Genomic DNA, 25,594 nt, shown 5'->3' on the forward strand with positions numbered 1-25,594 from the left:
TTTAAATGTATTTCAAAGTGATTTTATCATTATTATTCCTGAAAGGGAATGTTCAACAATTAAATTATAAGCATGTCAGTGACTGAGTGTAAGTCTGTGGGGGCTGCTACTGCCACATACCTATAGCAACAGGGGAACAGATTTCCTTAGAGCAAGAAAAGGACAGCAGAACTTACAGTCTCTACACACACGTTCCTCAATCTCCCCCCCAATCCGTGCCTCACCGACCTGGATAGAAGGGATACACTCTTTCCTAGATAACTTGTGATTTGATAGCTTCGTATTGTACTGAACTAAAGTATTTCACCTACTGTTTCTAATTTGTCCCCATTCAGCTATGCAAAACCACATGGCTAAGGAGTAAAAAGTATCACTTTAGGAAGAGTGTAGGTACCAATAAATGTCTAAAAGAGTCTCATCCTGATTTGGAAATACCTGTCTCAAAACATGGTACACGGAAGTGAAAGCACTCTCCCAGCTGACCAGGGAGAGACCGCGTACTGTGACCCGAAGCATCCATGGGGCTCCCACGGTCCCTCGTCACCTTACAGGAAACCTGCTCTAGTTGTTCCAAGTTAACAACATTGTTCTGAAGCTGGCGGTAATTATCCCTCTTTCTCCCAGACTACTTTCTAAGTATTTCATTAAAAACAATAATAATCATCATCACAATTGGGGACCCTTCAAAAAAGTTGATTGAATACTTTTTGTAAAGGGATCCTAACACAAAGCGCTATTTTTGGTGACTCAACTTGTTAAAATATTCCATTTCAAAACAACTAAAACTCTAAAAGAGCCAAACTGTGTTGTTAAAGATCAAGTCCATTTTCAAAGCTTAGTCTGTCTCATGAAAACGGTGCTGGGCCTGCATCGTTTTATAATCTACAGCAATTTGTTCAAGACTCAGCTCCTACTTTCAAGGGGCTGATAACCTAGTGGAGAAGATACAAACAGATTCTTTTAATGTAATATGGCTGGGCAGTGGCATGGTTATATACTGAACACCAAAGAAAAAAGAACATTTGATTTAACTTGAGAAGTGGGACATAAATTTTCTGGATTAGAAAATGCTTACTTACTAAATAAGAGTGGGTTTTTCAAGTCAGGAAAGCAATGGCATCCCAGGCTGAAGGCGCTCTATGACCAAGGCTCCAATACCCTAGAATAGCATGGCTATGTGTACCAGCAGTCTGGTCCTAAAAGCATGAAATGTGAAGCAGTGTAGACGAGCCGCAGAGGTAGGAACCAGGTTACTGGTTCATGCTAAGTAGTTTGAATGTTATCCTATCGGCGACAGGGCAGCACTGAAGAGTTTATAGAGGGGGAATGGCACTTTTTATTCCAAATACAAAGAGGACGAAATTGGAGATAAAGAAGTCAATGTAGGAGGTCAAGGTAAGCAATAAGAACCAAAATTAAGAAAATGAGCCCTAGCTGGTATAGCTCAGTGGATTGAGCATGAGCCTGTGAACCAAAGGGTCGCCAGTTCAATTCCCAGTCAGGGCACATGCCTGGGTTGAGGGCCAGGTCCCTAGTGGGGGCCATGTGAGAGGCAACCACACATTGATGTTTCTGTCTCTCTCTTTCTCCCTCCCTTCCCCTCTTTCTAAATAAATAAATTAATTAAAAAATCTTTAAATAAAATTTAAAAAATGATAGCTGGTAGGAAGGAAGTGTGTATGTTTAAGGATTATTTAACAAGTAAAGTGGGAAGGTTCTAATAATTAAAAAGGCCTGAAAATGGGGATAAGAGAGAGAGAGTCTAGGAGAAATTCCAGTTCTCTGGACAGAAGGACAAAGTTTCAAGATACGAAAAGGTAAGTTGACGCACTCTTTGTTCACTTGCCCCTGGATGACAATACTTGTCACAGCTAAACTGTAATTGAGATTTTACCTACAATTAACTAGGTTACTATCAAAATTTTAAATACAAATTTTAAAACAAACCACAGAATTAAAACAAAATAAGTCAATACAGAAAAGTTTTTTCAGTTTTGTGAAACTATCTGGCCTGCTAAGCTAAAACAGAAATGCTATTTCCTTTTTTAAAAGAAGGTCAGGTGGCAATACTAAATTTCTTAAAGAAAATTTAACCACTGATTGTAATGTCTGTGGTTTGGGGGAAAAACATAACCCCAAATTACAGTGGCTGTGGTGAAAAACTATTACGAAGAGCTTTCAACGTCAGAAATAGTCTAAGTGTCGGTATGCGCGGGAGCCCTTTTCCAGGACTTCGCTACAACAGCACAATGGATGATTCTCTCCTCTTTGCCCGTGGTGGTGTCAGGAACAAGCGTACTTTCCTTTGCTGAACAAAAATTTTCAAGGCACACAGAATTCATGTAATAAAGACAAATATGTCAGTCAAACTTTCTAGTTAAAATCTCAGAAAAATTGTACAAATCTATAATCAACACTATGACTTGGTCTTAAATTTATGACTGAGACTAAACCAAATCGTCTCTCAAAGGAGTTTGAAGAAACATGTGCCATCTCCTTAGCTATTGCATTTTCTGTCAGAGTTTTACATTTATCCCATCAGTTGAAGACACTGTTAACTCAGAGAAAATCTAGAGAGAAATTAAAGCGGAAGCTGTTTTATTTTCCGTACTTTCTCAGGAGTAATTTTAGTTGCTTAAGTTTACACTGCCTGTCTATCCTTTCCTAATTTCTGGTGAGACTCGGTGGCCAAAGATGCTGATTGCTGTTAATTCCAAGTTTGAGTTTCAGAGTTCTATTTATTAAAGAAACATTTGAGTGCTGTGAAGTGACCTAAATCTTAGAATTAAACACCAGCTTCCAGGCTTTTCTAAATCAGTCCCTTCAGTCAGTTCACACGCAGATTGTAGTTTCCTGGAAAGTGGCTCTTCAGGCTCGATGGACCCCCACTAGCTGCCAGAGAACTAGCGGACACAATGAACGGTGGCCTGGGAAACCAGACGGGAGGTGGGCAGCAGGTGGCAGAAGCTAGTATTCATACTGGTGGCCCTGCGCTTCCCAGACAATGCAGATGAAGCCCTGGCCTCTCAACCCTGAATAGTAATGTGATACAGAAAGCACCAACCACTTTAACACCTTCACAACTTCATCTGAAATATAATTTTAAGAGACTATTTCCACTATTACACAGTTAATCTGAAGTAATCATATTATTTGTAAGTAGAAGATGGCTACATTTCATAAAAGAATGTCATGTAGAATCCTGTTCAGAAAAAATTTTTTAATTTATTTGGCTTTAAATACCATCTATATTCTTGTCAATCCCAATCTGCAGTGCTGAGAAGTCACCTGAACTCCAGAACCAAGTTTCTAACTGCCTGCCCAACATTTCCTCTATCTAGGATTAAGAATAGGCACCTCTAATTTAATATGAACAAACTGGACTTTTTATACCCATGAAACCCAGCCCTTCCTCACTGTAGCAAATGAAGTCACCACCTGAAACCACCACCTACCCAATAATTTATTCTGGGAGGAATTTGTTTGAAAAACAGCTTTATGAAAATATTATATACTTAAAATAAAATGCATCACCATGAAATAATTTGATAAGTTTCATCAAATGTAATCACCACCACAATTATAACTAAAACATTTTTCTATCACCTTCAAAAGTCTTCCCCACCCTCCCCAGACAAACACTGATTTCTTTATCTTTTCTTTTTTTTTTTAGACAGGGAATAAATATTTTATTGCTAAAGTAAAGAGTAATTCTGGATCACAAATACAGTGGATTAGGGAACTCAACAAGGTAAATAGTACAATGGGGTTTTAATCTATTCTCTTAATTTGTAATAACTATATTTATTTAGAAAAATGCATGCAAATACGACTGATATGTACACACAGGTACATATAAATACATCTAAAATTCACTGCTTGAAATATAATTACAAAAATACTACTTATGACAAACCTTACTACTAATTCTTCATATAATTTTGAATATTATATATACTTCAAAGTTGAAACAGTAATTTCTATTATTTTCAGAACAACTGATGCTAGGATTAGTTTGCTGCCAAAATGGATGAGAAAGAAATAGTGGACACTAGGGAGAGGGGCAGGCAAGATTCCCGAGGCCACAGCCACAAGAGGTGGCCATGGCTGGGAGGGACCCTTGGCAATCTCTGGAGCAGCTCCAGTATATTAAAATGTTTGGCTATGAAAAAAGGAGACACCTTGGGATCTTCTAGGAAAAATACTAACAGAATCAGCTGCTTCCTATAGGGGTACATGAACTTCAAATTGATTTCAAAGCGAGTATAGAAGTTGGGAAGGGCTGGGCCAATGATATGGCTACTTATGGAAGATTTACATTAATTTACAATTTTTAGTATAAGACTCTTTTTCTTTTAAATTGGAGCTTTATTGTACTTTCCCCATTACCATTTAGTCCCCTTACACTCCTTATACCTTCAAAAAGTCTTCCCCACCGTTCCCAGGAAAACACTGATTTCTTTCCTCTCAAATTAGTTTTGTCTTCTCCAAAATTTCATGTAAATAGAAACATGTAGCATGCACATTTTTTTGAGTCTGGCTTTTCCCCTAACTTCCTTATCTAAACAAGTACCCATTCTCAGCTAAACACATAACCCTGAATTTTTTTTCTTCATGGCCTATATAACTATATGAAGTTACCTTACTTATAAAGGTTTTTTAACTTGAATATAAGCTCCATGAGTGCCGAGGGATCTTGTCTATGTTGTCAGATGCTATACATCAAAATCTCCCAACAGCGCCAACACAGGGCAGATGCTTAGTAAATACTACCGAATGAACAAAGAAATTAACTAACCCTTTCAAATACTTCATAGTGAAATTACACATTAAATAACCAATAAGCTGCACTCGTACTTCACTCTAAGATGAGAACACTGGAGAGAGAACAGTGTGGTGGCGAGCTGCGAGTCCTCCGGAGTGTAGCTGCCTGATTTTGGATCTGGACTACTGCCTCTTCTGAGAAGTTATGGCCTTGAGCAACTTACAGAAGCTCACTAAGCTTTAATTTCTGCTACTGTAAAAATGGGGACAATAATAGTTTCTGTCTCATAAGGTTGTTGTGAGGATTAAATGAGATGAAACGTGTAAAACAATTAGGTAGAACCTGGTACTTAGAAATAAATTAATGATAGCCAATATTGTTATAAATATTGCCAATCCTACCACCACCACCGCTGCCACCACGACTATTATTTTACTATTTTCTGCAGCCAGAACTAAAGAGAAATTCCATAAAACAGCTTTTTAGCTAACAGCCTAAAATATTTGTTTAGAGAAAAGCCAAATAAATAAAACTTGAACATAAAGAACTATTATTATCTTCCCTTATTGATATGTGATGATAACATTCTGTCAATTCCTTTAATGTCTAAAATTCCAGGTATTTTTCTGAAAGGAACAACAAGGGTGTTAATTATAATTCTGAAACTCACAGTTAAAATCCTCATTATTATGAACAAGTTCAAGAGGCAGGATTTCAGATTCCCATCAGTAGCAGCCCATGGAAAAAGTACATTTACAAATTGTATTTCTGGTCCTGCAATTTAGTTAATTTACGCTATTCAATCAACTTCATGGGATTTTTACAGAGCGATCTGTAATACTTTATTAGTTTTTCTAATTTGCTTTCTAGGGAATTAATGTGATCAATGAATGAAGCGATGTGTATAAATGACTGTACACTGGTGACCCCCCGAAAGCCAGTATTAAAATGTCAATGCAGTGTTTTCCACACTTGGGGTTGACAGGAGTTTTCTTCCTATCAAAGTGTCCCTCTAGAAAAGGTCATATGTAGAACAAATGTAAGAATTATACATATATTCTTACATATATAAGATACTACCATCTTATCATAAATGCTACTTACAGATCTGTTTAATTTTTACAGTAAGATAAAAATGTTATAAATGTATAACATTTATCTTGGATATTAGAAGCATTGAGTTTTTGAGGGCTTCAATAAAATTAATGAGTTATAAGAAAATAATCTAGGTTTTTTTTCCCCCAAAAGATAGGCATTTTATTTTTCGATTTAACCCTTATGGAATTTTTTTCTATTACCATTTAGTCCCCTTTTACCCTCCTCCAGCAATCACCACACTGCTGTCCATGTCCATGAGTCCTTTTTCCTTTTTGTTCAGTCCTTTCCCCCACTAACCTCCCCTCCCCCCAGCAACTGTCAGCCTGCTCTCTACCTATGAGTCTCTCTGTTTTCCTTGTTCATTCAGTTTGTTCATTAGATTCCACATGTGAGTGAAATCATATGGTATTTGTCTTTCTCTGACTGGCTTATTTCACTTAGCATAATGTTCTCTAGGTCCATCCATACTATCCCAAAGGGTAAACTTTTTTTCTTTTTTATGCCCAGTAGTATTCCATTGTGTAAATGTTCCATGGTTGTTTTATACACTCATCTACCGATAGACACGTGGGCTGCTTCTGTATCTCGGAGATTGTACAAAATGCTGCAATGAACACAGGGGTGCTTATATTCCTTCAAATTAGTGTTTTGGGTTCCTTTGGATATATCCCCAAAAGTGGGATTGCTGGGTCAAAAAAGTCAGATCCATTTTAAATTGTTTGAGGTATCTCCATACTGCTTTCCACAGTGGCAGCACCAATCTACACTCCAGCCAACAGTACAAAAGGGTTCCCCTTTCTCCACATCCTTGCCAGCACTTGCTGTTTGATTTATTGATGATGGCCATTCTGACAGGTGTGAGATGGTATCTCATCGTGGTTTTAATTTGCATTGCTCTGAGATTAGTGATGTTGAGCATCTTGTCATGTGTCTACAGGCCATCTGAATTTCCTCTTTGGAGAAGTGTCTATTCAGGTCCTTTGTGCATTTTTTAATTGGGTTGTTTGTTGTTGTTTTTCCTTTTTTGGTGTTGAGTTCTGTAAGTTCTTTATAAATTTTGCACATTAACCCCTTATCAGACGTATCGACAAATGTGTTCTCGCATTCTGTGTTCTGCCTTTTTATTTTATTGATGATGTCCTTTGTTGTGCAAAAACTTTTTAGTTTGATATAATACCATTTGTTTATTTTTTTTTCTTTTGTTTCCCTTGCCTGGGGAGATATATCTGATAAAATACTGCTATGAGAAATGTCCAAGATTTTGCTGCCTATGTTTTCTTCTACAAGTTTTATGGTTTTGGGTCTAACATAAAAGCCTTTGATCCATTTGAATTTATTCTTGTGTGTGGTGTAAGAAGGTGGTCTAGTTTCATTTTTCTGCAAGTGTCTGTCCAATTTCCCCCACACCATTTATTGAATAAACTATCTTCAGCCCATTGTATGTGCTTGCTTCCTCTGTCAAATATTAATTGACTATAAAGGTGTGGGTTTATTTCTGGACACTCTATTCTATTCCACTGATCTATGTGTTTGTTTTTATGCTAGTACCATGCTGTTTTGATTACTATGGCCTTAATGTATAGTTTCATATTAGGTGAGTGATTCCTCCATCCTTTCGCAGGACCGTTGTTGCTATGTGGGGTATTTTGTGGTTCCATATAAATTTTTGAAATATTTGGTCAAGTTCTATGAAATACATCATTGGAATCTTGATAGGTATTGCAATGAATCTATAGATTGTTTGGGTTGTATGGACATTTTAATGATGTTAATTCTCCCTATCTATGAACATGGTATGTGCTTCCATTATTTTATATCTTCTATTTCTTTCTTCAGTGTATTAAAATTTTCTTGGTACAGGTCCTTTATATCTATGGTTAGGTTTATTGCTAGGTATTTTATTCTTTTTGTAGCAATTGTGAATGGGATTGTTCTCTTCATTTCCCCTTCTATTAGTTCGTTATTGGCGTATAAATTTCTGGATGTTAATTTTGTATCCTGCTACTTTGCTGAATTCATTTTTAAATTCTAGTAGTTTCTTGGTGGAATCTTTGGTGTTTACTATGTACAGTATCATGTCAAAAAGATAGTCATTTTAGATACATTTATAATGTGTGGTTGCATGAATAATAGTAGTAATATAACAGCTTGATCATGTAAAAGAAAAGACTTCGATGGATGTTATTTTTTTTTGCTTTTTATACTTGTTTAAGAAAATATTTATTAAGATATCTTTTGCCTCTATAAATAAAAGACTAAATACAAATAAAATAAAACCATGCAAATTCAATTATAAAAAATAAAACTACTAAAGTTTTTAATTGTTCATGTAAGTAATCAAGTTATACTGTATGTAGACCGTATTTGTACATATGTACAAATATGTACCTATGAGACCATAGGAATTATTTGTGAGGTTCTATTAAGTATTACTATGAATTACAGCTATAAAGATATACAAATTAGACAAATTAATCAAATCAAATTGTTTTCTACATCTATTGTTTTGTATTGATTGTATGTGTATGTGTGTTGTTTGTGGAAAAAACCGCATACTTTAAACAGGAGGCTTCATGTAGTGGCGATGACTAAATACGAATTTGTATTGTGATTTGTCTTAAAAAGACAGTTAAAGGTAAGATTATAAGTATGACAAAGTAAAACTATACATATATTAAGAATTACTTATTTAAAATATTAATACCAAAGGCAACATAATTAAATATTGATATGTCTACTAAGTTGATTTTAAGATAAAATAATAGTAAGAATACTGCATTTTGAGAAAAATAAGAAAAAAATTCACAAAGAATTAATTTTACTAACCTGACTAATTTCCCTTTGTTCTTGTATAGCTTTTTGAATTGCCTGAGATACTTTTTCTTGATCTTTTGCATGCTCAGTCTTCCATAATTCCCGTTCTTCAGCATGAGCTTTTTCTAATTTCTTTCTTTCTTCTTCTAAGGCTTTTAAAACTTCATCCTTCATTGCTTCTTTCTCAAGCTTCAAAACAAATAAAGACCAAAACAAAACAAACTGAAAGGATGGCTGCACAATAATTCTTTGAATAAGACAGACTTGGGCTAACCAAAAAACACAAAACTTTGATTCTACAGGGTTTAGTTCTGATGTTTTTAAGCACATTTAATAACTGCTGTGAAATAAAATCAATCTGTTTTTGTACAAATGATCAACTTATTTCCATGGCATTTCTACACTTAAAAGAAACCAAGCCTTAGCTTAAAGTAACAGTTGTTGAACTATTTGGTCTTAGGATCCCTTTACACTCTTAAAAATTACTGAAGACTTCAAAGAGCTGTTATTTGTATTGGTTATACATATTAAGATTTACTACACAAGGAATTTAATCCAAGACAAAATTAAAATATATATTTATTAATTCATTTAAAACTAATAACATTAAAGGCACTGTATAATAACAAACACTATATTTTATTAAAAAATAACTATTTTACAAAATTAAAAAGTGAAAAGAATGCCTCTCAACCTCCTTAATATCTGACTTAAGACATCTAGATTTTTTTATTTGCCTTCTCTATTAAACCTGTAATGATATTATTTGGTTAAATTATATTAAAAAGAAAAAAAACCAGTCTCACAGAGATATGTAGTAGAGAAGGGAAGATATTTAGTAGCCAGGTTGAGATTACTGTAGATATTCTTATGATTCCACACAAAACTTAATAAAAGGTAGTTCTTAAAAGTTAGTTGCAATAAGGAAAACCAAATCATGTCAATGAAATTTTTGTACTCTTACCTTACAATCCTTTCTTGCACTTTGAATAAATCCTTTATCTATGCATGATTTTAAAAACCCTTTTTTTTTCCTTGGAAAACACTGAATGAAAGCAAATACATATTTTCCAAAATTCTAATTTTTGCTTTGAAGCTCAAAATTTACCATAAACAACAAAAACTCTCAGGGTTTTTTTTTTTTTTCTTCATGTGCTGGGCTCACTCCACATATTTTGGAGAAAATATCTGTCAAATATTAAAGTCTATGTAACTCTATGTAGTAAAATGTATTTCCACAAAAAAACGTGCCTATACTTCAGCTGTAATTCAAACAGCTGCACAAGAATTTTCCTCAAGAAAACCATCCACTGTGGTATGCAGCGAAGTCCACAGACCTCCCACCCCTAATCCTTAGAAAGTTACCACTTTGTCTATTCTCTAGTTCATGACCAATTTGACAAAAACTATAGAAGCTGACAGGTACCGTTTTCTAGACTTCTATGTTACTCCACCATTCTTTTCTTAATCTACTCTTACTAGGCTCACCAATACCTTCCATGTTGCTATTTTTTGTTGTTTTAGTCCTTATTTTTGTTAACCTCAAAGCAGCATTCTACATAGCTGCCTGCTTCTGTTTTCTTGAAACCCTCTCTTTTCTTGGTTTGCACGACTGTGTGCAGCTTTTATTTCTCCTACTAATCTGGCTGAGTCTTTTCAGTTTTTTGTCACCTCTTCCTTTCTCTGGATTTTAAATTTTGTTTTTCTTTCAGGGTTCAGACTTTGGACCACCTGTTACTTCACACTCTCCTGTGCACATGACAGTATTTCCATGGCTACCATTCCCATCTATTTGCTGAAAACCAAAAACGATTATTAGTATCTCCCGGTCATTCCTTTCTCCTGAGTTATAAATGTCAGATCGATTTAGTTATCTACCTGACTCTGCTAACTGCATCTATCACAGGCACCTCAAACTCCACACCAAAGACACAGCATTAGCTTCCATGTTGCTGTTGAATCAACACTCAGAGAGTTCACAAATTGGTCACCTCCTTTATCATCCAGACCAAACATGTATGTTGATCCCATCTTCTATTTCTAGAGTTTGCCTATTCATTTCCTTTCCAAGCTATTTCTACTGCTCTATTTCTGCCACTCACTATATCTTACCTGACATCTGATGTACTCAGTCAATTCTTTCTCTGCCTCTTGCCTTTGTTGTATCCGATTTCCCAAAAGTTAATGTCAATTACCATTATGTCACACTAATATGCAAAAATGTCAAGGTGTCTACCCTTACCTATGGAATAGAATTCAAACTTACAATTCAGAATGCAAGTCATCCTTCAAGACTCATTTCAAAAGTAATTTATCGTTAAAAACTCCTGTCACATGGAAATACTACCTATACACTCATAATAATTTCATGCATTGCTCCTTGCCTTATTGGTACATAGATAACATTTTTCTTACCTGACTGTAAGTTCTTTAAGAAAAAGAGAAAGTCGCAGTCAACCTTGAACATCTACCCCGGCATAGTTATTGATACATATGAGACTTTCAGTATTTGTTTACTAAATTTAAATCCAAATCTCAATAGTATTATATATGCATTTGTTGGTACATATCTATGAATCATTACTGAGATGACCATTTCAAAGTTCGCTTTAAAAATCATATATCTTCACAAATAATTAAATATAAACACACATGAATATACATACATATATTGTACACACACATAAATATATACACACGCACATGTGTGCACTCACACATTTAGGGTCTGACATAAATAACACCCCTATTTTACTACAAAATCTTTTATTACAAAATCATTGGCATGTAATTCTGTAATATAACAATATCACACTATGACATTTTAGGTGAGATGTTCAAATTAAAACTATAAATTATTACACCCATATTATTACCCTACTAACCACAGTCAGGCAGGCCTTACTTCTGGCAGACCCTGTATTACTTGTATGATACCTATCAAACACCAAGTGGAAATTAGTGTCCATATATGTATTCTTTTAAAAATTCTTTTTAACAAGAATATGAACAATGATATCCTAAAAGTTTAAGAGGAAAAATAAGGAAAAAAACATTTTTTTTTACTGGAATAAAATATTTTACAGATTAGGTTCGTTGCACCATTAATGAACTCAGTTTTTTAAAATTCCACTTACAAAGAAACCCATTATTACAGATGAGTTTATACCAGGCAAATAAGTGATAAATTCCACTTACAAAGAAACCCATTATTACAGATGAGTTTATACCAGGCAAATAAGTGATAAATACAATTTTCATATGACACCAAAAATATTTAATTTAGGCTTTGAGGTGGATGTAAACATAACAACAAATAGAACAAATAAAAATGACTGGAATTAAAATACAGGATAAACTTTTCAGGTGGAAATACCTTTGCAGCAGATACTAATGTCTCTTTATTTCTTTGCCTTTCTTCCTCCAAACACCTTTCTAATATTTCCTGTAAATAAGACAGACACTGAATGAATTATCTGAAGTAACAGAACACATTCTCCCCACACTTTGAGCAAACTTAAAGTGGTACCTTCTGTTCTTGAGACTGCTGAGTCAAAGCTTCCTTTATTTTTTCTTTTAACAGGTCCTTCTCTACATCTAGCATTTCAAGGAGCCTCTGATGCTACAAGGAATGGAAAATGGATTATGATTACACTGTGAGATCTATAATCTATCAACAAGAAAAACAGCAGACAGAATTTATCTGCTCCAAAATACTGTAACTTACAACACATTCAGAAAATGAATCTATGAAAACAGTCAATATTACATTATAGCTAATGTAGAAGTACACAGGGTTCATGTATTTACTTTTATTCCAGCATGCTGGTTAAAAACACACAGAACCATCAGCCAGTTATCATGAAGTAGGCAATTTGAATTGAATTTTCTAAGAAAACTTGATTTTTGTAGCTTCAATATACTCAATATAGATGGACCAGATACTTGTTCTGAAACAATTTTATTATGGGGAAACAGAAACAAAAGAAAATATATGTTCTTAATCTCACAGATTTTTCTTTCAGTTACTAAGGACTAATAAGATATTTTCTTAAATTTAGAATGCTCTTTACATGTAAGCCTCCTTTAAATATAAATTTATCTTGATACCAATATTTAAAAATAAATATATGTCTCTCAAAGTTGTTCTGATTTAAAACTTTTTTAGGGAGGCAGTCTGCATAGTCATGTCTAGTTCAGATAATCTATTATTCCTGGTTTTAATCGTTGCTTTTTATCTTTATCTGTTAAGAAAATAAGAAAAATCACTGTACTGCAGTAGAGAACCACATGGGCTGGGAGAGCAGCAAACCAAAGAAATTGTTCCACGTTTGGAACATAGAATTCGTGCCCCCAAATACTTGGTATTAGCTATGGGCAAATCACTGCTGTATATTTCATCATTCTCCCCTCTGTAAAACGGGACATTTGTTGAAGTTATTAGTTGACCCTCTAACAACGCATGGGTTGGGGCATTGCACCTACGCAGTCAAAAATCCATATGTAACTCCTGATTCCCACAAAACTTAACTGTCGTCCCTCAGTATCTGTGGGGAATTAGTTCCAGGATTCTGTGAGGATGCCAAAGGCCATGAATGCTCAAGTCCCTTATGTAAAAATGGCAAAGAACAATGCATGCAGGTGGGTCTCTACGTCCACGGATTCCCAACCACAAAGAAAAATACTATTTTCCATCCTTGGATGGTTAAATCCACAGATGTGAAAACCAGAGATATCAAGGGTCAACTGTCTATTTATTGAAAAAATACACATATAAGTGGAGCCACACAATTCAAACTTGTGTTGTGCAAGGGTCAACTGTATTCTGTTCCTTCTCTTCTTTTTGAATTTATTGATTATAGTTTTTATTGGGGGGGGACAAGGGTACTTCTACTTTAGTTTTTAAAGATTTTATTTATTTTTAGAGAGGGGTAAGGAGGGAGAAAGAGAGGGAAATAAACATCAATGTGTGGTTGTCTCTCAAGCACCCCCTACTGGGGATGTGCCCTACAACCCAGGCATGTTCCCTGACTGGGGATCGAACTGGTGACCCTTTGGTTTGCAGTGCAATGCTCAATCCACTGAGCCACATCAGCCAAGGTGCTACTTCATAATCCCTGTTTCTTCAAAGTTCCTTTTTATTTGTTTAAGTCAGTAACTTTATCAATTGAAATGTTTCTCCAATATTTGGTAACCTTTTTTTGTATATTCGTATTTAAATTTCAGACATAATAATGCTGGTAGAAAAATCTGTGTATGTGGGTGAACTTCCTAACAGGCACAGAAACCTGGCTTTCAAAAGGCAGGTCTTATAAGTATTCTCTCTTTTTGCATCTAAAGTAAAATATTAATTTCAAAATTAAAGTTCTAAGAAGGAGCATCTATATTCTTCTTCAACAATATTTTTGAAAGTACTTCTCTTAAGTGTTATCTTTCCTGATCATACAAACTTTATTTTAGTGTACACAACCAAAAAGTAGACCTTATAACCAGGGCTTCATCCCTGTCACAGACAACCTAAATCCAGGGGAAAGAAGTCAAAGAGTAAAAGCAGTAGTTCTAAAAGTTCAATTTTGAAACCTTTCCAATTCTTCAATAGATACAATATGAACAATATCTATTATTATTGGACTTTCTATTACTCTTTAACTAAGATGTTCTATTTGTCTTTTCTTTCTTAAAATTGTTTAAATTATAAATCTTCATGGTAGAAATTCAACTACATAGGTTATTATGGTATTTTTATTATAATTGCAATAAAGGATAGTTTACCTTGTTTATTAATTTGTAGATTATTGCACCTCATTTCCCTATCTGAATTCATAAGCTCATTAATGTATATTAAACATACATATAAGAAATAGTTGCTCAGTGACTACCAACAAAAGACACTGTACTGGAGTCTGGGGATGTAGCCTTCAGGGATATTAATGTCTAATAGAGAATCCATGAAAAAAATATAGTTCCTTACATTTGACTTATAGAACTATGATAAAACAAACAAATTTTCTTCAATAAGTACAGTAACACTTTTCTTCCACAGCACAACAAAAACATCTTAAGTAGAAAATATCAAAGAATGATTTAGAAGTAAATAACTAGAAATGAACTTTTAAAAAACCCACATACAATGTTGAATTAAAGTGGTGAAAGTGTACCCCTTGTTTTCTTCCTGATCTTAGCAGGAAAGCATCATCTGGTTTTGGGATTAGGATGATGCTGATATCATAAAAAGAGTTTGAGCACTTTCCTCTTCTTGGGTTTTCTGGAATAGTCTGTGAAGGACAGTGGTTAGTTAGCTCTTCTTTAAATGTTTTGTAAAATTTTCCTGTGAAACCATCTGGTCCAGGGCTTTTGTGTGCCAGGAGTTTTTTGATTACTGCTTCAATTCCACTAGCTGTTATTGGTCTCTTCAGGTTTTCTGCTTCGTCTTCACTCAGTTTTGGAAGATTACATGTTTCTAGAAATTTCTCTGGATGTTTCTAGAAATTTCATCCAGGCTTTCAAATTTCTTGGCATATAGTTGTTGGTAGTAATTTCTTACAATCCGTTGTATATCTGTGCCATCACAGGAATACATGTGCCAGTTCATACTTGTTACAGCCAGTGGGATCCAGGTCCAGCAGGCAGGACCCACACCCATGGACAGGTTCTCCCATGGGGAATCAGGCCTGCACTGTATCTCTACTGCTATGAGACTTGCTTTTGCCCAAACGCCCTCACCCTGCATTGAGGCAGCAAATGTTTACTGAGTATCTTCAACTTCCTAAAGTCTGGGCTAAACTACCCAAGTATGGACTGTACCCAGTTCAACAACTTTCCCCCTGGAGCTGTAACATCCTTCTCTTTGAAGTAATCAGCGGCATTCTGCCCTCACTTGTCTATAAAAGGTAATCACCTGTGGGGAACCTCTGCCTAGGGAATGAGGACCAGCCCCGATGCAATGTGCCCAGAGAGGCAAGAAAAGCCTGTTTGGGCAGTGGTCGGGCTTTCTTGGGGGGTTCTCTCTGGCCCTCATGCCATCTCTCACTTAAAGAGTGGCCATTCCATCCCTTTCTCTCCACAGGATTTCTGTAGTCCCTGTGAATGGGTCTATTGCCCCCACAGCACCCGGACCCCATGGGCTGGGATCCGCATCGCTCACCTGACTTCTGGGAAATGACACAGATCCTCCACTCCGGTCCTCACCACTGTGAGGATTGCTGTTTTTCCATCCATAAGGGGACTGCCTTTCCATCCCTTATGGATGGAAAAACAGAGGAGGCTCCCAGGAGATGGCTTTAGTCAAAGACACAGCTAGCTAATTTCAGGGCAGGCCCAGGGCCATGCTACTAGGAAAATAAAGTACCTAGGAATAAGCCTAACCAAGGAGGTAAAACACGTGTACTCAGAAAACTACACAACACTGAAGAAAGAAATTAAGGATGACTCAAATATACGGAAGCATATACAGTGTTCATGGGTTGGACGAATTAACATTATCAAAATATCCATACTACCCAAAGCAATTTATAGATTCAACACTTTCCCTATTAATATATCAATGATATATTTCACAGATATAGAACAAACATTTCAAAATTTATATTGAACCATAAATGACCCTGAATAGCCTCAGTAATTTTGAGAAAGATGAACAAAGTAGGAGGCAACACAATACCTGATATCAAACATGTATATTACAAGGCCACTGTAACCAAAATTGCCTGGTACTGGCATAAGAACAGACACATAGATCAATGGAATAGAGTAGAGAGCCCAGAAGTAAACCCATGTCTCTATGGTCAATTAAATTTTGACAAAGGAGGCAGGAGAATAAAATGTAGGAAAAATGGCCTCTTCAACAAACAGTATTGTGAGATCTGGACAGCTACATGCAAAAAAATGAAACCAACCAAGAAATTACATCTTACACAAAAATAAACTCAAGATGGATAAAAGACTTCAATATAAGTCAGACACCTTAAAAGTCCTAGAGGAGAACATAGACAGGAAAAGTTCAGATATTCCACACAGCAATTTTTTCACTGATATGTCCCCTAGACAACAGATATAAAAAAATTAAATAAACAAGTGGGAGTATATCAAATTTAAAAGCTTCTCCACGGCTAAAGAAAACATCAACGAAATGAAAAGGGAATCAACAATATGGGAAAATGTATTTGCCAATGGTATCTTCACAAGGGTTTGATCTAAAAAATATACAAAGAACTCACATGAGTCCACTCCAGGAAGACAAACAACCCAATTAAAAAATGGGCAAAAGACGTGAACAGACACTTCTCCAAGGAGGACATAGAGAGGGCCCAGAGACATATGAAGGGATGCTCAGCATCACTAGCCATAAGAGAGATGCAAATCAAAACTACAATGAGATACCACCTCACACAGGTCAGAATGGCCATCATAAACACATCAACAAACAAGAAGTGTTGGTGAGGTTGTGGAGAAAAGGGAACCCTAGTACGCTGTTGGTGGGAATGCAGACTGGTGCAGCCACTGTGGAAAACAGTATGGAATTTCCTCAGAAAACTTTTGACCCAGTAATTCCACTGCTGGGATTATGCCCTGAGAACCCTCAAATGTCAATCCAAAAGAGCCTATGCACCCCAATGTTCATAGCAGCACAATTTACAATAGTCAAGTGCTGAAAAAAGCCTAAGTACCCATCAGTAAATGAGTGGATCAAAAACTGTGATACATTTACACAATGGAATACTATGCAGCAGAAAGAAAGAAGGAGCTCCTACCCTTTGGGACAGCATGGATGGAACTGGAGAGCATTATGCTAAGTCAAATAAGCCAGGTGGTGAAAGACAAATACCATATAATCTCACATATAAGTGGAACCTAATCTACAAAACAAACAAGTGAGCAAAATACAACCAGAGGCACTGAAATAAAGAACAAACTGACAGTAACCAGAATGGAGGGGGCAGGGGGATAATGGGGCAAAAAAGGGGAAGGGTCAAGTCAAGGAACATGTATGAAGGACCCATGGACAAAGACAACAGGGGGGAGGATTGAATGTGGGTGGTGGGGTGTGGGTAGGCCAGGGGAGAGTAATGGGGGGAAAATGGGGACAACTGTAATTGAACAACAATAAAAACAATTTAAAAATAAAATATACAACACAAATATTAAATTATAAATACATTTAGAGGAATGGATTGCAATAAAACACAAGGGGGACAAAAATTAAGATCCCAAGAATAAAAATACAATTTTCTTGTCTTTCATTTATTAATATTAACTTTTTATGGACAAAATGTCTATAGTGATAAAGAAATACAATTAAGACATATAGATAACTTATAATGGTGCCTGTTGAACAGTAAGAAGTTAAACATTAAATGCTATTATTACACTACTACTTCTTTTTTATTGGGGTAAAATATAACATAAAAATTTCTATTTTAACTATCTGTAATTGGACACGTGGTATTAATATCCATGATGTTGTGCAACCATCAACACTATTTCCAAAGATTTTCAAAATCTCCGACAGAAATTCTGTGCACATTGAACAATAATCACCCTTTCTCCTTCAACCCAACTAATGGTAACCTCGAATCTTTTTCTGTCTCTATGAATTTGTCTATTCTAAATATTTCATATACGTGAAATCAAACAGTAGTTGTCCTTTGTTACTAGCTTATCTCACTTGGCATAATGTTTTCAAGGTTCACCTATGTTGTAGTATATATCTAAAGATCATTCCTTTTTTATGATTGAATAATATGCCACTGGATGTATATACCACATTTACTTATTCATCTCTTGATGGACAATTGGCTTGTTTCCACCTTTTAGCTATTTTGAATATGCCTCATACAAATATCTACTTGAGTCCGTTTTCCATTCTTTGGGCATACGCGTATACCTAGGAGTAGAACTTCTGGGCCATACGATATGATGAGTCCATGTTTAATTTCTTAAGAAACCACCAAACTGCTTTCTATAGCTGATGTACCATTTTACATTTCCGGCAGTAATTTGAAAAAGTTCCACATCTCTCTATATCCTTTACCATATTTGTTAGTTTCTGCTTTTTAAAAAATTATTGCCATCTTAGTAGTTGTTGAAATGGTATCTCACTGTGGTTTTTATTTGCATTTCCCTAATGATTAAACATGTTGAGCATCTTTATAAATGCTATGTCTACTTCTGATACTAACTACTACCATTCCTATGCACTATTACTAGTATTATCTTCACAAAAGGAAAATAATCAGAGCTCTTTTTTGCAACTTCATAAGGGACTGTACTAGAAAGTGCATTGGATTTGAGGTTTGTCCATTGTCTGAGATTCTGCCAGAAGTAGGGATGCCTTTCCTCTCTGGGCTAGAGATTATTTTAATGATTTTATCACAATCAACTAGAAATTATAAAGTATCAAGAGAGAGCTTGGACAAAAAGTTTTCAGCCTCCCTTTATTCTATCTAAAAAAAGTATAAAGCATATTTGGAGATTGCCCATATTACTTCTCCCTTGTGTCTCAGTATAGAATTCCTTAATTGTCCAAAAGGTCTAGTGCCTAGAGATGGTTCATATGGTTTCTGATGGTGTGAGAGATGGTCAATACAGTTTTTATACCTTATTAACTGATCATTCCAAGGTAGGGATGTTCTGGACAGTTTTTGTTACATAGAGGCTGAAATTGAATAAGTGGCAACATTCAATTGAGACTCTTTTTCAAATATTTATAATTTCCACACAAAGAGAGACTTTCGACAAAGTTCACAAGACATAGACTTACAGCATTTTAAAAGTCATTATGAAAATTAACTGAAAACTATACAAGTACATTTCATCCAAGAAAGGCGATGAGCTTGCTACAGTTTACTTACCTAAAACAGTCTATGAATGTATTAAAATTATATTGTAATTTTAGTAATTTTTAAGCAAATTGAAGAATAAAATGAAAACTATAGAGTTCTATTAATCATCCAGAGTAGATGCTTAGCTCAAGGGTGTCAAGAACAGTGCTTAGAAACTGAGCCTGAAAAGAAATCACTCAGGGTAGGTTCTGCTGCCCCTCCCCACCCCGTTTAGGAAGGAATTCTTCCAAGTGAAAAAGATGTGATGCAGACTCAAATATAAATATAGAGGTTCTGTGGTTTTTACTGATTCCTGTGAAAAAAAGAAATATAAAAAAGCTCTTTTTTTCCTGGAATGTGAGTCATAAGTAATATTGTAAACAGAGTTAATCACAATCACACATGGATAGTTTTTGTATATTAAATTTTAGACTAAGCAGTCGTGGAAGCTCATGTTCAGGTAGTTAGTTATCCATTTATCACAGGCCCACAACCTTCACATTATTTCTCTGTGTGCGCGCCTCTGTGTAGAATTTACCCTGTAATGCAAACCCAAGAAGCATCATCTCATACCTTCTATAAATCACAAACATTAAACAAGCTCAAGTGATCTGGCAGGATAGTCTTAAATCATATGTTCATATAGGCCTCCATTTAATCTGACTTGAAAGATGCTAAATAAATTTAATAAACATCTTAATATAAAGTAACTCATAGACATTTCACCCATTCATGAGCCAATATACTAAATATTATTTGGAAAGAAAATCTAAAAACGATAAACTATGAGATTAAATGTACTTAAAGCAGTTACCACAATAAACTTCTTCAAGTGAATAAAACAGTACTATAATATAAGCTACACTAGTTTTACTTCACCTAAATAGATATATTTCTAACAGGCATTAAAAAAATGTAAGCAAATAAGTTATTCACCCTTTTTAAATAGGCCATTGACTTAAGGGAGTGATATAAAGGAATGAAGCAAAAATTGGGAGACATATCAGCTTTATTAAAAATACAAGGCTAGTTTATATTTTCATAATGACACTTCTTTAGTAAATGCCAAAGACATGTCACAGTCCTGAACTTAAGCAGATTATTTCTGCTTCAATCATTTTCAAATGAAATAGCTTTTAAAAATGCAACTTAATTCTGTTATTCCCCATTTGCTTAAGCACAGTACAGTAAATTTATTTCAACAAAACAGTAGCCTTCAAATGGGTATTTGAAATAAATGTATATAAGATAATCTCTTCAGCAAGCAAGAAAAAAAGAAGCAGATTTATGCACCCTTCATGAAAAGTATAACATGCTTTGTGTAGTACTTCTCAGGAAACAATTTGATGGTGTACTTAATAGTTATAAAAATTTCTGTGGTCTGTCCTTCCTACTCCTAGACTTTATCACCAGAAAACGCTATGTAGCTACTAGCTCTCAGTGTTTCATGCTTGTCAATTTTATAACCTCCACTTTCAAACTTTGCACAATAATATTCCTATGCCGGTTACAATGAACATTTTTCTAAAATCAGTTGACAAAGAAATATTCTAATTTATTTCAGGGTGAAGATCTGCCAGATAAGAAATCAGTTTCAGGAGTGTAACTTTTACCATTTGTACTGTCTCTCCTATGTTGGATCTATAGTGTGTGTGTGTGTGTGTGTGTGTGTGTTTATATACATGAAAAAGAAAAGTGTTGGTAACAAGTGATAGGAGATGTAGGTGTCATAAAATAAATGAAATTATAAGATAGAAATGATTAAAATTGTTGAAAGAAACGGATTATCAGAAAAAATGGACACTCACTGAAGCAAGGGTAGTCTGCCTAAGGTCTGTTACACTGAGATAACATAACTGAAAGGTCTAACAACTAAGGTAAGGTTCAATTACTGGCGTCACAATTTTTAGCTGCCTAGGAAATGAAAACACATATTAAGTAAGTTTATTGATTACTGTTAGCATATTTCCAAAAAAGCACTGAGTACAAAAGAATATAAATGAATAAAATCAGTATTATGAAGATGTAAATAGCAACATTCCTTATAAAAATGCAAAACTCAAAACATTCTAAATGTTCAACAAGGGGGTGTAGTATAATAAACTATGCTGTGTCAACTAAAAGTATCAATGTCATTAAAATATGTATAAAAATATGGATTCATATAGAATTATGTTTATAAAATAAGATTACTTGAAGATATAAAATATTTAAAGCCATCATCATTACTGTTACTGCATATATTATTGTTTGTATGTATAGATACATATATGTAAACTATGTATATTACAACCATATATAATATTATGTGTATCTGAATAAATATTGAAAAGGATCACAAAAAACACTGTTTTATTGGGGAGCTTCTGAACAAAATACTATTTTTAATTTAATATTGTTTTTACAAATGCAAAAGAAAAAGTATAGAACAATTTCACAGGATATGGCAGTAGATGTATAGGGATTGATCTAGAGTGGAAAAAACAAGTGAACGGGACAAACATTTGCTTAAAATACTTACTAACTGAATAATCAAACATACATTTTTGTCTACAACCTAAAAGCAATTTTTAAAAACTGTTATAATGAAGCCCTAGCCAGGTGCTCAGTTGGTTGGAGTGTCATACCACACGCCAAAAGGTCAGGGCACGCACTTAAGTTGTGGGTTCATTGGGGCACATGCAGAAGGCAACTGATAGAAGTTTCTCTCTCACACTGATGTTTCTCTCTCTCTCTCTCTCAAATCAATAAGAAAAATTTTTTAAAGAAATGGAATCAATAATCAATAACCTTCTAAAATAGCAATCAATAAACCCTGATTCATTCAAAGTGAATTCTACCAAACATTTAAGAAAGATATCATACCAATTCTTTACAACTCTTCCAAATATACATAAGCAAGAGTACTTAATTTCCTACTCTCTCTGTTTTCTATGACCTCTTCCAGAAAATAGAAGCAAGAAGAGAAAATATTCTGAGGCTAACATCACCCTAATACCAAAACCAGACAAAGACATTAAAACTACATACTAATAACTGTCATGAACATACATGCAAAAATTCTCAATAAAATACTAACAAATTGAATCCAAAATTGTATAAGAAAATTATATGCCATGATCAAGTGGGATAAATCTCAGATATGAAAAGCTGGTTCAGCATTCAAAAAACAAAATAATCCATCAATCAACAGATTATAAAGAAAAATTACATGATCATATCAATACATGCAAATAAAATCTGACAAAATTCAACAGCCACTCATGATAAATACTCTCTGCACCTATGAATAGAGAAGTTACTCAACTTGATAAAGAACATTTACAAAACAGCCTATAGCTAACATCGTACTCAATAGTGAGAATCTTGAAGCTTTCTGGTCAAGATCAAAAACAAAACAAGGATGATACCTTTTATAACTGCTTTTCCACACTCTACCGAAAGTCCTAGCTAAGACAAAAAGATAAAAACAGAAACGGGAAAAAGAAATTAAGCTGTCTTTGTTCACCAATAAACATGATCTATTTATAAAATCCAAAAAAATCGACAACAACAAAAAACCTTGAACTACTAAGTGACTATAACAAGGTTGTAGGATACAAGGTTAATATACAAAAGTCCGCCCCTGCCTAAAAAGCAGCAACAAACAAGTGGAGCCTGAAATTAAAATCACAACACAATTTACACTAGCACCCCAAAAATGAAATAATTAGGTATAAATCTAACTAATATGTACAAGATCTATATGAAGGAAATCAGAAAACTCTGATGAAAGCTATCAAAGAACAATTAAATAGATAAAAGTATATTCCATGTTCACAGAAAGAAGACTCACTGTTCAATTCTTCCCAACTTGATCCATAAATTTAATGCAATCTCAATCAAAATCCCAGGAAGTTATTTTGTGGATAGTGAAAATCTGATTTTAAAGATTATATGGCAAGTCAAAAATACAGAATGGTCAACACAATACCAACGGAGAAGAACAAAGCTGGAACACTAACACCACCGGACTTGAAGACTTCCCAGAATGCTATGGTGATCAGGACACTGGGGTACTGGCACAGAATAGACAGACAGAACAATGGTACAGGAAAGGGGGTCTGGAAATAAACCCCTACATAGTCAACTCATCTTTGAAAAGGAACAAAAGCAACACAATGGAACAAAGATAATCTTTTCAACAAATGTTGCCAGAACACTGGGGATCCAAATGCCAAAATATGAATCTAGACGCAGGCCTTACACATTTCACAAAAATTAACTCAAAAGGGAACACAGACCTAGATGTAAAGTGCAAAATATATAAACTGCTAGAAAAATGACAAAAGAGAAAATCTAAGTGACCTTGGGTATGGTGATGACTTTTTCTATATAACACCATAGGCACAATTCATGAAAGAAATAATGGATAAGCTGGACTTCATTAAAATTGCAAGCTTCAGCTCTGGGAAAGACAATGTCTGGAAAATAAGAAGACACGCTGCACATGGGGAGAAAATATTTGTAGAAGACACATCTGATAAAAGGTTGTCAATAAAAGTATACAAAGATCTTTTAAAAAATAAATAATGAACAAAGTGATTGAAAAATGGGCAAAACACCAAAACAGACACCTCACAAAAGAAAATAGACAGATGGCATATAAGCATATGTAAAGATGTTCAACATCACATGTCATTAGGAAATCACAAATTAAAACAACAAGATACCAATACACACCTACTAGAATAGTAAAAAACCCACAACACTGACAACAAATGCTGACGAGGATGTGGAGAAGCAGGGTCCATTGTTCACTGGTGGTGGAAATGCAAATTAGTACAGCCACTTTGGAAAACAGTTTGGCAGTTTTTTAAAAAACAATAAAACTACATATACTCTTATCATTTTATCTGTCAAAACAGCTCTTGGTATTTATACAAGTGAACTGAAAACGTATGTCCACACAAAAACCAGCACACAGGTATTTGTAGCAGCTTTATTCATAACTTTCAAAACATGGGAACCAACAAGGTGTCTTTCAGCAAGCGAGTGTATAAATATCCTGTGGAATATTGACAACAGAGTATTATCAAATGCTAAAAGGAAATGCATTATCAAACCATGGAAAGACATAGAGGAAATCTAAACTTATAGCCAAGTGGAAAAGTCAATCTGAAAAGGCTACCTACAGCATGATTCAAACTATATGACATTCGGGAAAAGGTAAAACTATGGACTCAGTAAAATGATTAGTGGTTGCTAGGGCTAAGGGGGAGGAAGGTAAAATAAGTGGAATGCAGAGGATTTTACAGGGCAGTCAAAATATGCTTAATGATAACCCGATACAATGGTGGATACAGATCATTATACTCTTGTCTAAACCACAGAATGAACAACATCAACAGTAAATTATAGATTTTTAATGACAATGATGTAACAATATAGGTACTTCTGTTGATGGTGAGGGAAGTTGTGCATGTGTGGGGCGGGGGCTACATGGGAACACTGTACTTCCTAGTTTTGCTGCAAATCTAAAGCTGCTCTGAATAATAAAATTCATTTAAAGAAAAAATGATCAGGCCAAATTAACATTAAGAATCTAACTACAGGCTTTTAGAGTAGTTATGGCTAACTCCAGAAAGACTGATAATTAATCAGTCTTAGTTGTATTAGTACCAACAACAGACGTCAGGCAAAAGGCATTCTTAGACTAAAGACATCACTGCAAATGATACCAGAAGGACAGAACAAATACAAATTTGTATACACATAATAGCAAAGTCTCGTAATATATGAAGCAAAAATGGATAGAACTGCAAAGGAAACCCCACAGTTCCATTATCAGAGCGGGAGATTTTAATGCATTTCTCTCAACAATCAGTAGATTAAGCAGTGGAAAATCAGTACAGTAAATTAAAATTTGAACGTAAGTCATAGGCCTGACTGACAGATATATACGCAACACTATCCCTATAATAGAATACACAGTGTTTACATGTGTGTATTACAAGCATACATGTGTGGACTCAAAAAGGGGCCACACACTCACCCTGACAAGCTCAGGGGAAGCCGGCACGGCAAGGCCTTACAAACTCAGAGGCCGAAAGTAACC

At 34.9% G+C, this 25,594-nt stretch overlaps 1 protein-coding gene across 8 annotated transcripts in view; it reads right to left on the reverse strand.

Moving 5' to 3' along the window:
* The window catches only part of CCDC91 (coiled-coil domain containing 91), a 292,175-nt gene that overhangs the window by 67,414 nt on the left and 199,167 nt on the right, over positions 1-25,594 (reverse strand). For all 8 annotated transcript variants that reach the window (XR_008426514.1, XR_008426513.1, XM_053921692.1 and 5 more), the window contains 3 exons: positions 12,207-12,299; positions 12,054-12,122; positions 8,690-8,866 (listed from right to left, as the gene is read on the reverse strand). Coding sequence is in view for 6 of the 8 variants with exons in the window: in XM_053921692.1 (XP_053777667.1) it covers positions 8,690-8,866; positions 12,054-12,122; positions 12,207-12,299 (339 nt within the window). In the remaining 2 variants the exon portion in view is untranslated. The remainder of the gene's footprint in view (positions 1-8,689; positions 8,867-12,053; positions 12,123-12,206; positions 12,300-25,594) is intronic.

The sequence above is a fragment of the Desmodus rotundus genome, chromosome 3 (genome assembly GCF_022682495.2).
Source record: "Desmodus rotundus isolate HL8 chromosome 3, HLdesRot8A.1, whole genome shotgun sequence".
Classification (NCBI taxonomy): Eukaryota; Metazoa; Chordata; class Mammalia; order Chiroptera; family Phyllostomidae; genus Desmodus; species Desmodus rotundus.